General features: G+C 47.5%; 1 protein-coding gene across 7 annotated transcripts in view; it reads left to right on the forward strand.

Annotated features, from left to right (window-relative positions):
* KCNAB1 (potassium voltage-gated channel subfamily A regulatory beta subunit 1) overlaps window positions 1–12,547 on the forward strand; it is a 362,126-nt gene that overhangs the window by 277,982 nt on the left and 71,597 nt on the right. For all 7 annotated transcript variants that reach the window (XM_072727225.1, XM_026006130.2, XM_026006136.2 and 4 more), the window contains 3 exons: window positions 5,265–5,302; window positions 9,643–9,722; window positions 11,406–11,450. In XM_072727225.1, coding sequence (XP_072583326.1) covers window positions 5,265–5,302; window positions 9,643–9,722; window positions 11,406–11,450 — 163 coding nt within the window. The remainder of the gene's footprint in view (window positions 1–5,264; window positions 5,303–9,642; window positions 9,723–11,405; window positions 11,451–12,547) is intronic.

Here is a 12,547-nt window from a genome sequence, read left to right on the forward strand (position 1 = left end):
TACCAATGTTAATATCTTGCTTTTTGAAAAATATCCTGGTTTTGATTAACTGCACTATGATAATCTGGATGTTAAAGGGCCAGTGAGGTAGCTGACTTGAACGAACATTATTACACCTAAATGTCTAAATATCTCTTCATACTCAAACAAGGAGGTTATTAAATGATAAACAACATATCTCCTGAATAACAAGAAGCAATCGTCCTGTAAACCACCAACAAGGCAACTAAGTAACTGAGATAGTGGGGGGAGGGGGGAGTGAGTGTGCACGCAGTGTGCAAAGGCATGCATGTGCAAAGCAGTTTTCTTTTCTTACAGTTGAATCATTTTTCTATGCCATGGTAGCTTTATGCATTGGATACAAACAGATTTTCAAAGCATATGTTCCTTGGTGTATAAAGGAGTTTTATCAGAAGACAGTAACAATTCGAAGTTCTCTTTCTACTCTGCTTTTGAAAGGCTAGAAATAACAAGTGTCAGTTGAGTAAAATTATCTTCTAAGTAACATCCCACTAATTTGAGATTTCACAGTGAAATAATCATACACTATACTAAGTCTCAAGAAGGCATGTTCTCATTAGAGGCAGAAAAATGATTAAGAAACTTGTCACAGAGGGTTTTTGAGAATCCTATTAACTAATAACCACTTTATATCTTCTGGAGGGGAGAAGTAAAGAGTAAAATCAAACAAGCAGAGTTCTCCTGTCTGGAAGGCTGCTGCTTGATCTCTCACCCTCAGAAGGGTACAGGTCCTGTTTATAAGCACTAGCTCTTCACTGGGGGTGGCTGGTGAACTCTGCCTATAGGGTCCCACCCCCTCCTCACTGGGGGCCTTGCAGTCTGGGAGAAGGACCTTCCCTTGTACTTCTCAGGGAGGGGGTTCGGCTGGTTTGGCTAGGTGGGTTCCTGGGGGCAGGGAGAAACACATCAATCACCTGGGGACCAGAAGAGCTGTTAACGAGCATTACTCATGTTTCTACAAGTCAATAAACATGTTTGGTGGGAAACTCTCCCAGTATTTTGCAGATTAACAGTCAAAAAGGCAATTCAGCCTAATTTAATGAAAACTTGTTGACCATCCACTAAGGACTGACTTACCTTTTAGGGCTGTGCACATAAGATGAATGGAGTAGAATCTTAACCCTCAGACAGCTTACTCCCTAGTAAAAAATGTGAAAGTTTGTAAGCAAATAACTGTAAGATAAATAAGTAGGAAATGTCAGAAGGACCAGGGAGGTAGCAGACCTGAACAAAGTAAGCAGAATGTAAGAATAACAGGGTTCCAGAAATGGCACCATTCTTTATTTTTGCTAAGCTATAGCATGGGCATGTAACTTAATGTAAATGTATATATGATACCCATATTCTATTTATATTAAAGATTTTTTAACTAGCTGAAAAAGAAAAACAATGATTTCTGGGGAGGGGGGGTTTCCACAAATTCATTACTGCTTTGATGTGAAATCAGAAGCCTAACATTGATTTCTTCTGAACCAAAATATCAGTGAGGCTCCATGTATTTTCACTGTGGTATACGGAATATAGCATTAAATACTTCAACTGGGGGTGGTAGGTAGGGGGTTTTCTTTATTCATTTTGGGATAAAGCTTCTCCTAAACGTAGGCTCTCCCAACACGGATCAAATCTCTGTAAACCGTTCTTGCCAATAAGGTGATTCCTCCAAGATATGTGTATAATTCCAGCTTTCAACATTATTATATTCAGTGTTTGGTACCATTTGGTACTACTGTGCAATAACTTTAAATCATAGTCCTTCATTTGTACTATCAAAAATTAGCTGGGGCACCTGGGTGGCTCGGTTGGTTAAGCGTCTATCTCAGCTCAGATCTTGATCTCTAGATTGTGAGTTCAAGCCCCACACTGGGCTCCATGTTGGGCGTGGACCCTACTTAAAAAATAAAAAGATAAAAATTAAGAAAGGTAAGCTAAATAATGCCAGTTTCTTTTCATAAAGTTTGAAATCCAGTATTCAATGGCCCTATTTGGGAGAATGAATTTCAAACTATTATTTTCATTTCCGGAAACTGATTTCAACCTAAGAAAGTAGATGATGTTATTCCTAACCAAATGAATTTCCCAAAGACTCCAATTTTGCCAGGACTGAGAGAAGCAAATGAGACATTTGCACAAACAACTTGCAAGTGCCCCATAGAAAAATATTCAGAAGGTGTAAGTGCACTGTAGTATCAGTAAGAAGCTTGCAACTTTGAGCCAATCTTTGCGGTTAAGTGGAGATAAGACTATTTCCTCTCATGACATGAACAGTTAAAAGAAATCTCTGCAGTATCACAGCACAAGGAAGCCAGGAAATTTATCAACCAACACTGACCTGATTTTGCTCCAAGATACAGAAGAATAGCTAATTCGTGGTACTAATTACTTGTCCCATTTCAGCTTTTTAGCCCAAAGCGATTCCTAATGAGTGATGAAACTAATGGACTTAGGTATAATGCCCCTACCAAATACTGCTACCTCGGATTTGTGGCTTGACAAATCCAACATCGACCCCATCCTCTGTTGAGAGCCTAGTGTGCAGTAACACTCGGAAGTTGCAACAGTGCGTTCTACATCCCATGGTTTGAAAACTTGCTCATTGCAAAGTAAGCCATTTCCTGATGTTTTGCCTTTCAGGGACTCCTTGTCTAAAAGCTCTCTGACCCCTCCAAAATTCTGCCCCCATCACAAATAAATAGAGCTAATGGTCTGCAATTATTCACAGCCGTGTTCTCATTTGCTGCAACAGAAAGTGCCACCAATAATTTAACTTATCTTGAAAGTTCTCAACCGTATTTGTAACATGCTGAGCTACGATGTTTCTGGTTATGTTTCCGGTTAAGCTAACGTTTGCAAATGCTTGTTTATGCTCTGGACACATAATTTCTGCTGCATTCAAAAGAGACTCTTATAAAAAGCATTGTCTGTAAAAAGGTTTTGATGCCCGGGCAATTTTTTCTTTAATAGAGAATTACATTTCACAGGAGATCGCTTATTTTATTCTCATTCAAAAACAGACGCTATCATTTTTTCAATCCATTAAGTTCATCAACGCCCATCTTTCCGGTACACCTGTCATGGCTGGTTTTTTATGGTGCCTTAAGTTGTTATTTTTCTGTGCATGTTCTTTGTTTGAATAGCCTTCCCATCCAACTCCCCAAGCTCCCCCAAAAAGCGCACTCCTATCTTTTTTGGGGGGAGGATATGCATCTCTTTCTTAGGAGATACACAAACTCACCTTTTTCTTAACTTTACGGTAAAAAAAAAAAAAAAAAAGGAAAAAACCCAGCAGTAATTAACAACTGCTATTTGATTCTAGTGTGGGATGCAAAGGAAGGTATGTGGGCTTTCGTGAACTAGGGATCGTGAAACCCTTCCCCGGGGAGCACTGCCCCTCTGATTCAGGGCATGTCTGCCTTGCGGGGGGACAGCAGCCTTCTGTTGTCAAGAGAAGCTGGGAATCAGATACTTTAAAGAAAAATTTCCTAATTATTTAAATTATGTACCTTAGTCAAAATTTATTAAAATACCAAGAGGGTCAACATTGCTTTAGCCAGGCAACACAAATCTGCAAGTGTGGGCTGCCCATCAGTAACTTCTGAAGTTGTCAATGGAACAGTAAAACAATTTGTATCCTACTTTTGTTATAGTTCCTGAGAACTAAGAAGAGAAAAGGTACAATTACATCAGCGTGTTTCTATGGAGTATGGAATCCAAATGCCGTAATTAATTTGGAAATATCCTAATGAGGCAGTGAGATGTAGTGAAAAGGATCGCCTTCTTGAAGCCAGGCCTGTTTGGGGAATCCTGGGTATTTCACTTACTAGTCTAGTTGACAGATTCTTCACCTGGAAGTGGGGATAACACAACTACCTTATAAGTTTGCTAAATTGATTAGAAATAACTGCATAGACATTTCTTACTGTACTGTCAGCATTTGTAAGGTGTTCATAAATGCTGACTATGACTGTTGCAAAACGCGAAACATATGACTCCAAACACACTCCTCTGTATGTGCCACGAGCACCCATTGTGCCCCGGCTCTCGCTCCTGTCCACCCACCCCCCACCTCTGCATCATGTTGTCTTACTCTGCTTAGTGACCCACCACAGCTTGTCAGCACATGCTGATGTCTGTCACCCCACGCTGACCCCTGTCACCCTCTTACCTTGCTTGGGCTCCTATCCAGACCTGGAATGCCTGTTCTTTCCTTCATCATTCAGTTACCTCCTTTGCAACTCAACCCAAGTGTCACCTCTCCCAAGAAGTCTTTCTAGAGTACCATCACCCTCCAGTCTAGATAGACTCTACTATACTAGATACTCTCTCCCTTACTGCCTTGTGTTTGCCTCAGTCTAGCTTTGTAGTATTGTAAACTGAGCTCCTGGAAAAGAACTAGGTCGATTACCTCACTGTCCCAAGCACCCGGGAGTAATGCCTTTGCCCAGCATATAATCAGGGCTAAAAACAAAAAAATGGATCAACTTGGGAATGAATGATGGTGGTGACCGTAGAATGGCATGGCAAGTACCAGTGTCTGCTTCCCTGCTGCTTTGCAAATGCAAATATTTGGCTGTTGTTTATGCCTCTCTCCCCATCTTCCCAATCCTCATTCCAGCTCTTGCATCCACTCCCAAACCAACAGAGATTTCCATTCCAGAAGAGCGGGTTATAACAGAGAAGGTACTTCATTGTCACTTACAGGGGGTGAAAGTGGGGACTGGATGGACATCTGAGAGGATTCCTTTTGAAAGGTCATAGGGAATACAAAACAGAGTCCCTCGTTGGAGATGAAGAACGGAAGAGCCCTTCTTTAACACAAGGTCTTACCTTCATTTGTTTTCAGAAATGGTGGCTTCATGTACCTTTTCCCTTGTACCTTCAGAATGAGTGGCTTCAGGAAAATTGCCTGTGCAGCCAAAACAGGCTTGGTAGTGCTGTACTCTTGCACTATCATTCATGGTCCTCTATCAGAAGGAAAAGCATTTTGTAGGCCAGGGCTGCCATTAGCATATACGAGGTCTTGGGAGTGCAAACAGGCATCCCTTCCTGCAGAGGAATGCAGACTCCTACTGGAGTATTTCCTGAGGGGAGGAGAAAGGCTGAAGTTCATCCAGACACTCCCCTTATCTGGATACCTTTGGGAACAGCCTACTGAAGTAGCCCTGTAAGAAAAAGTGCTTCCTCTCATTATGCATAATATTAGAAAAATGATTATAAATAATGTGCAAATATTTATTCTTTTCTAGGAACATGGGTGACATTTGGAGGTCAAATTTCAGATGAGGTAAGTTACCTTGGCTTCCATTTTGATGACTGAAGAAAATGTAAAACTGTGTAGTGGAAGTATTCTTGGGGTCCTGGCATTTTATAAGGATAATGTTTTAATCACAGGAAATGGTTAAGATTGAATCAAAGATTATTTTCAGTTCGATCCTGCTTCTTGAATTTTTCACATTCAGATTATTAATAGCTCTTGAGGCTGTCAATCTATTATATATGCAGGCCCAATTGTTAGAGAACAAACCAATCTGGCACTAATATTTAGTCGCTTTATGAGAAGATTTCATTGCGGGTGTGTGTGTGTGTGTGTGTTAGCTCCACCTACGGTGACCAACTGATCAGTTGGATCCTAGGTTGCAGGGACTTTTCCTTTTTAGCATGGGATTTCACCTCGGCTTGAGCAAGCAGATCCAACCTCTCTGAGCCTCAGTCCCTCTGATGTGAAATGGGATGATAAAGTTTAACTTTGGAGATCTGTTGAAAGGATGAACCATGCTATACATGTGAAATGTTTATATAACCCTTGACTGGTAGGAAGCAGACACCATATAACGGCAGCTGTAAGAATTTATTTACCATAAAAGTTCTCTAAGTCTCTGTTTATACATTCAAAACAGTGCTTACCAAAGTGCTATTCTTATCATTGACTTTAAGGAATATCGTCATGGCATAAGTGAGTCATGCAGGCATTGAGCATCAATAACTCCCCAGTGACAATGTCCTCAAGTCCCTCTGATCCTTCTCCATCTTCCTGCAACACCACTGAGGAATCTGTGATATAATGTCTGAGCATATACACTCAGTGGGATCCAGCCCATTCTGCCACTGGATTTACTAACATTTACTAACAGTTGCCACATCAGTGAAACGCAGGTGATAGGCCCTACTCAGCAGGATCACGAGTCAGATTAATGAGATGATGCCTATGAAGTGCTCAGCCTGGTGCCTGGCCCAGAACAAGCCCTTTATAAAGGTAGTTCTTACTATCATTCCTAGGGAGAAGCTTGCGGGAACAGAGGGTCTTTTCCACAGCTGCCAAGGTCACCAGTGTTATTTACTAGATCCTAGGGATAGGCGTCTTATCCACACATTCTCTCCGTCTGAATGCCTGTTCCCCATAGTGGGCATAGGTCACCATAGAGTTTGTCACATGGGGGATCCCTTGGAAAGTAGATCACACTGGAGGTTAGCACACAGAACAGTTATTAGAAAGTTAGGCCATGGTGCAGTCTTGGCCATGACCACGGCTGACCCCATGGAGAGCTCCAAAGCTGAGCTGGCTGTGTAAGAGTGTTCCAGATTGGGGCAAGAGGACTGGGTATTTATATCCTCTGTGTGACCGGTCATTGGAGAGAGTCTGCCCTGGGAAGCAGGTCTCGCCTTGGCCTAGGCGACTACCTTTAGCCAACATCAATTTCCAGCAGGAACTGACAGCTGCGGGCCATCTGACGGCAGCCTTCCCAGCAGTCTGGAGAGTAAGTCCTCCGGTTCTGAAGGAACATCTGGGCGGGTCATCACAGGGCTCTCAGACTGGCATCAGGTAGCTTGTATGGAGGAGGCACAGAGGCAAGTCCACAAACAGCAAAACCGTGGCCACAGACGTAGGTCAGATACAAAGTAGGTGACAGGGAGCAGGATCTAAAATCAAGAACCCACTGTGTCCGGCAAGCGCACAACCTTCTACTGCCTGTTTCACTCGCTGCAGGATAAAAAGACAAAAATACCTTTGCTTTAGGAGCAGAGGGGCCAACTGTTAAGGGCACCACCTCCTCTTGTAAGTCTGCTCTCCTCTTCGCCGTCTCCGCTCTCCGCTGCAATGAGCCCAGCTTGCCCGGGCCGAGTGTGCAAGGCTGGCCTTTGAAACCCCTCATTTGACAATTACAATTCCAAAAGCCGCAGGGTAAGGCTGTCACCAGACAAATAGCTGCTGTCCTTCTAAAGAACAGCTGTGACCTCCCCCGCTCCCCCCCTCCCCTGGGAGGGAGGGGGGTCCTGCAGAGAGAAGCACAGCGATGAGAAGGCCGGGGAGGCCCAGGGGAGACCGCAGCCCCGCCAGCAGCTCAATCACCGGAGCGCAAGCATTTCCGCGAGGGAAAAATGCAGTCGAAATCACCTTCCCAGGTCTTCGGCCTTCCCTCTGCTTCCGACGGGCTCACCATACAGCAGGTGCAAACTGTGAATCCCGGCATGACCGGGCTGTGACTGCCTCGGGGGCTGGCGATGTCCCCATTACGGGGCGAAGTCGGCCATGCATCCAACAGCGAAGGGCCCAAATACCAGCCTAGGCCCAGCCGTGAGGTGACTCCCGTGGGATGATCCGGCCTCATCACAAGACCGAGAAGAGAGCTGTCACTCACTCGTGTCCTATTTCTTACCTGTGGGCAAGTGTAGAAAGGTCGCTATCTTCCAGCACTTGGTCTTCAGAGCTTTACTTCCGTTTTCCTACCTACTAGGATAGTCCCGGTGCCCTGGACCGCACGCAACTATACACGCAGGCCAAGCTGGCCTGACCCGCACCGGGAAAGTCACCTTGGTCTTCCCGCGCGAAGTGGAGCCGGAGAGCTGGCCCCAGGGTGGACTCCGTCCGCGGCCCCGTGCTCCTTCCACAGCGACCTTATCCCGGGGGCGGGGGCGGGGGCGGGGGGAGCCCCACGGAGGCCCCAGCCTTGCTCAGGACACCAACCCCGGGCCGCCTGCCACGTCTCGAGAAGCTCCGTGAGAAGAACGAGGACACGTGCTCCCAGAAGCCTCAGCGAGTCCATCCTCGCATCTCATTGGCCCAGAGGTGTCATCTGACCTCCCGTCAACCCCCGCTACTTCCGCCTGCCCTGCCCGGATGTCAGCGGGAACTTCCGCTTCCGCCGAGGCGTGTCGGGAGCCTGAGCCGGGTCGTCTTCATTTTTGAAGATGAAAAAGCGAAAATAGAGCGGTCGGGGAACCTCGCCCGAGTTGCGTGGTCCTGTAAGCCGTGCGGTACGCCCAAGGCCCGCAAACAGGCCTCCTGGGTCACGGACGCTCTTCCGCATTGGGGCCTTGACCTCTCACGGTTGAGGCACGTGTCAGCGCCGTGTAGGCCGACTCCACCCAGGCTTCTCCGGCCTTCCCTTCCATTCCTCTGCGGGTAACCGGACGCACGTTCCCCGTTAACGGTCCCCTCGTATGTGATGCGACCAAGCGCACGGAGAACACGCCGCGCGAGCCCAGGAGTTTCTGAAATGTGGAGCGGTCGTGATGGGAAAGACACTACTACGCCTGTCTTAGCTTTTGATTTCTACTTGGGGTGAACGTCATCATGGCAGCCAGTAATGGCATAAAATTATGCGTAAAAGCAGCAGTTGCGTTCTGAGGGCCAGTACTCTGCAGGATGAGCGTGGACTCCCCTCCGGCTAGCCTAGTAGTTTTCTCGATACGCCGATTTTAAAAACAACAGGGGAAGAGTTTGTCTTGGAAGCGCTGCTGATGAAGCGACGGTAGCGCACACTCAGAAACGTAATGGAAAAATCAATTTTAATTATTCCGGAGCTGTATTAATTTTCAGTTAGCCAAGAAGTCCATCAGCCAAATGAGAAATGTCGTCTCCCCCGCTGTTTATCGCCGTCCCTCTCTGGCTGGCCCTCGGGCTGCTGCTTCTGGCCGCGGTGGTGCTCCTGGCACCCTTGCATCCGGCAGCACAAAGGAAGTTAAGGGGGAGCATGGAGATGTATTCGCAGGCGGAGCAGTGGGGAGCCGGATGCCCCTGAGCCAGCTCACTGCCGCCTCTCTACCGCCCAGCTGGCAGGTGGCCCTGTGATGGTGGCTGGGGTTTCGTGGGCCCACGGGAGGCATGAATTTTACAGCAGTTATGGCTCCGTCTCATCTCTGGCTCATCAGCGCAGCCCACTAAGCCTGGAGGAAAAAAGGCACAGGCTTTTAGGTCAGGAGTCACCCAGCTGCCAGAACCTATCGGCTTAGAGACAGGGGAAAAAGAGAAATGGAGTCACCAGTGGTACAACTGATCCCCCTCCTCAGAGAGATTACGATGCTGTGGAGAAGGGCATCAAACCAGATCTTCCAAGCAGCGTGAGAAGTGAGGCTCTATCCACCTCACCTCGCCTTGCTCCCGAGGGCTGACCTGGCCCAGCGTTGAAGGAAATCCCTCGGTGCCTAGTCGAGGTCCGAGAGAAAGGAAACAGTGCTCCCACATATGTCCGGTTGAATCTTCTTTTGTTTCGTTCTGTGATACAGCTGAGAACAAGGAGTGGTTACAGCGAGTCTCCAGTGTTCTTAGAGATTGCCGGAGACAAAGTTGCTTCCTCGGGTGGGTAAACATTGGGCTTTTCTGCTCACCTCCACGTCCTCTTGCAGGTTGCTGAACGGCTGATGACAATTGCCTACGAAAGTGGAGTGAATCTCTTTGACACTGCTGAAGTCTATGCTGCTGGAAAGTAAGTCGGTGCCTGTTTGCGTCCCCTCAGGTGGCATTTTTGGTGCCAACAGTCTGCTCGGATGTTTGCTGAGAAGGTGGTGAGAAGGGTGTGCCCTTCCCACACGCTTTGAGGGCGCTGGTTTTCTGCTGTTCTCTATCCCCATCTTCAGAGCTGGGGCTATTGACCGCCTCTGGCCCTCTCTGTCCACCCAGACCTTCTTGCCCCTGGCCCCTGTGTGAAGAATGGCCGAGAACAGTGGCCATGGGTTGGGATACCCGAGGGGCAGAGGTGGCTGGGACCAGCGTGGTGGCAGTGGAGGTCAAGAAATGTGAGTTGGCTATAGGAGTGAGGAAGTAAACGAGCAGATTCCAGCGTGGTCGTTCACAAGCTCATCCTGTTATTTCATAACCACATCTCATAGCTCCTCACCCCCTGAGGGAACCTGGAGGGTCCTCTCTACAGGAAACCAGGGGCTGCTTTTCCTATTGGCAGGCCCATCCCTCAACCTAGCAGGACAAGTAGGCCAGAGATTAAAACAGGGGGTCCTCAAAGATGCCAAGAAATTCAGTCTGTTTCATAGGAGGGCATTTCAGACCCCCTTTAGAGGACAGGGAGGGCTGAGAGAGGGCTGTAAGAGGACCTTGCTGCTTCTGCTAGAGAAGTCACACCAGCTTCAACCTTCCTGTGCTCTTCTGAGAGCAAGTTTGGAGCCCTAAGACAGGAGGACTCACTGCTCGGTCAGACCATGTGGGCACTGTGCCCTTGGGGAGGCCTCAAGGCCCATGCCCTCCGTGCCCTGGCATGACAAACACATCTCAGAAGAGAACTGGAGCACCTAGGCCACTTGTCCACATGGACAGACTGCCTGACAGGCCCGTCTCTAGGACTCTGGTGAACAATGTGCTAAGTCTGTGGATCTCCACATTCCCAAAGCCTCGGAGGGCCCACATGGTCTCACAACATTGGTCTGACTGGGAGGGATCTACAAGAAAGTCTTAGTCTCCTTGACTTTGGGTCCAGGTAGGAAGAGGGGAGAAGAGAGTGAAGGTGTCTTCAGTAAATGTCTCCACCACCAACCCCTGGCAGCAGGGGAGGGATCGGGGAAGAATGCTTGTCTACATCTCCCTCCAGCTTGCATCTGGGGCAGCCCTCGTCTTAGAACCCAGGACGTTCTCTACGTGGGCCGCTGCATCCGCACCCTAGCCTTTGGGACATCTAAACCCCCACATGGTTTGTTTTGTTTGAGGTTTTTTCATACTGTAAGATCACCCAGGAGTCAGTATCTTCTGTCTAAATGGTGCAAAGTCCCATCGTCTTCCCTGGTCGAAATAGAAGACCACAGTAATCGGAAGGGAAACCTTGACTCCCATTGGACTCCACCAGGCAGAATATTTATATATGGGATCAGCGGTTCAAAAACACCAAACTGCCAAATGACTCTGTTGTTTCTTAGTATCAGGACCACAGGCGGTCTCCTGCCAGCATGTCAGGGTTTGGCAGGTGCTTCTGGAATGCTCCAGGAGCAGGATTCTGCAGGCACAAGCAGAAACAGCGGAAACTGTGCTACTAGCCGAGAGCAGCTTCTATTTTCGGGACACGTAGGCACTGAGAGTTCAAACAAGGAATGGCTCTCGTGGTTTTGGATTGACTCTTGCGTTTCCAGGACACCATATCCTAAGCCATTATCTGTTTCCCTTCCAGGGCTGAAGTGATTCTGGGGAGCATCATCAAGAAGAAAGGCTGGAGGTAATGCATTTATCCACCCTAATCACGTACTTGCCTTTAAAAGCCTGTTATTATTTTGTACCAGAGAAGGGAAAATAAAATTGCATGACAGCTGAACAAAAGGCTGTCAAAAAAAAAGTCGATTCTTGGTAAAGAGATGATTTATAGTTGTTTGAAAATAAATACTAACAAGTTCATTATGTGTGCTTCAAAAAGTATCGATTAGTCATTGATTGCAGTGAATTACCATGGGGTTGAGAGGGAAGGAGGAGATGTTCATGAGCTAGTCGTGCGTAAAAGAAAGTGGCATTTTCAGGATTTCTTGGTGCTGTTTGTGGAGCTTTGGTGAAAGCAGGCCGTTGATAGGAAGCTGTCTATACACGTGTGTGTACGTGCACTGTTCATTTCACTGACAACGCCAGGTGCAAAGAAATGATGAAGAAAGAAGTCCTTGTGACAGGTGCCCCAAAGCTCTCCTATGTGAACACGATTAGCAGTGCCTCTGCCATGTGCCAAGAGCCCTATTTTCTGGGCATTCCAGAAAGTGCTTCATCTGCTGTCTCTGAGGGGCTCACATCCCATTCCTTCAGGGGCTGGAGCCAAAGCCAGTGGCAACCTCATCTGGGGGGCATGGGGAGGCAGCCCCCTCCATTCCACTATGCGTATCAACCACCACAGTCGCTTCCTCCCCAACATGAGTACAGAAGCAAACAAAGCTCACGGGGCAGGTGTGGGGCCCTCTAGCCCTCTGGTGGAAGATCTGCTGTTGGCCAAATAAACAACTCTGTGGTATTGGTGGAAACGGAAACCCAGAAACTTGTGGAGATATGACCAAATAAGGATTGGTGACCCACTTTCTTCCTCTCCCTGCTCCTCCACCTCCACTCCAGGGATTGTAAGGATATAAGGAGAAAAGTATATTCAACCTTAAATATGGAAAAATATTCACATCCCCGCCCCGTCCTCCACCTTGCTGGAGCTCTGTTCCCACTCAGAAGGCTGGCCCATCCATCACCGCCCCAGTAGGGATGGCGCCACTTTCTTAGGGCTCCTGGAACCAAGTGCTGCAAGCTGCTTGGCTTGAGACCATAGAAATGTGTTCCCTCCCAGCTCTGGAG

This window comes from Vulpes vulpes, chromosome 11 (genome assembly GCF_048418805.1).
Source record: "Vulpes vulpes isolate BD-2025 chromosome 11, VulVul3, whole genome shotgun sequence".
NCBI lineage: Eukaryota > Metazoa > Chordata > Mammalia > Carnivora > Canidae > Vulpes > Vulpes vulpes.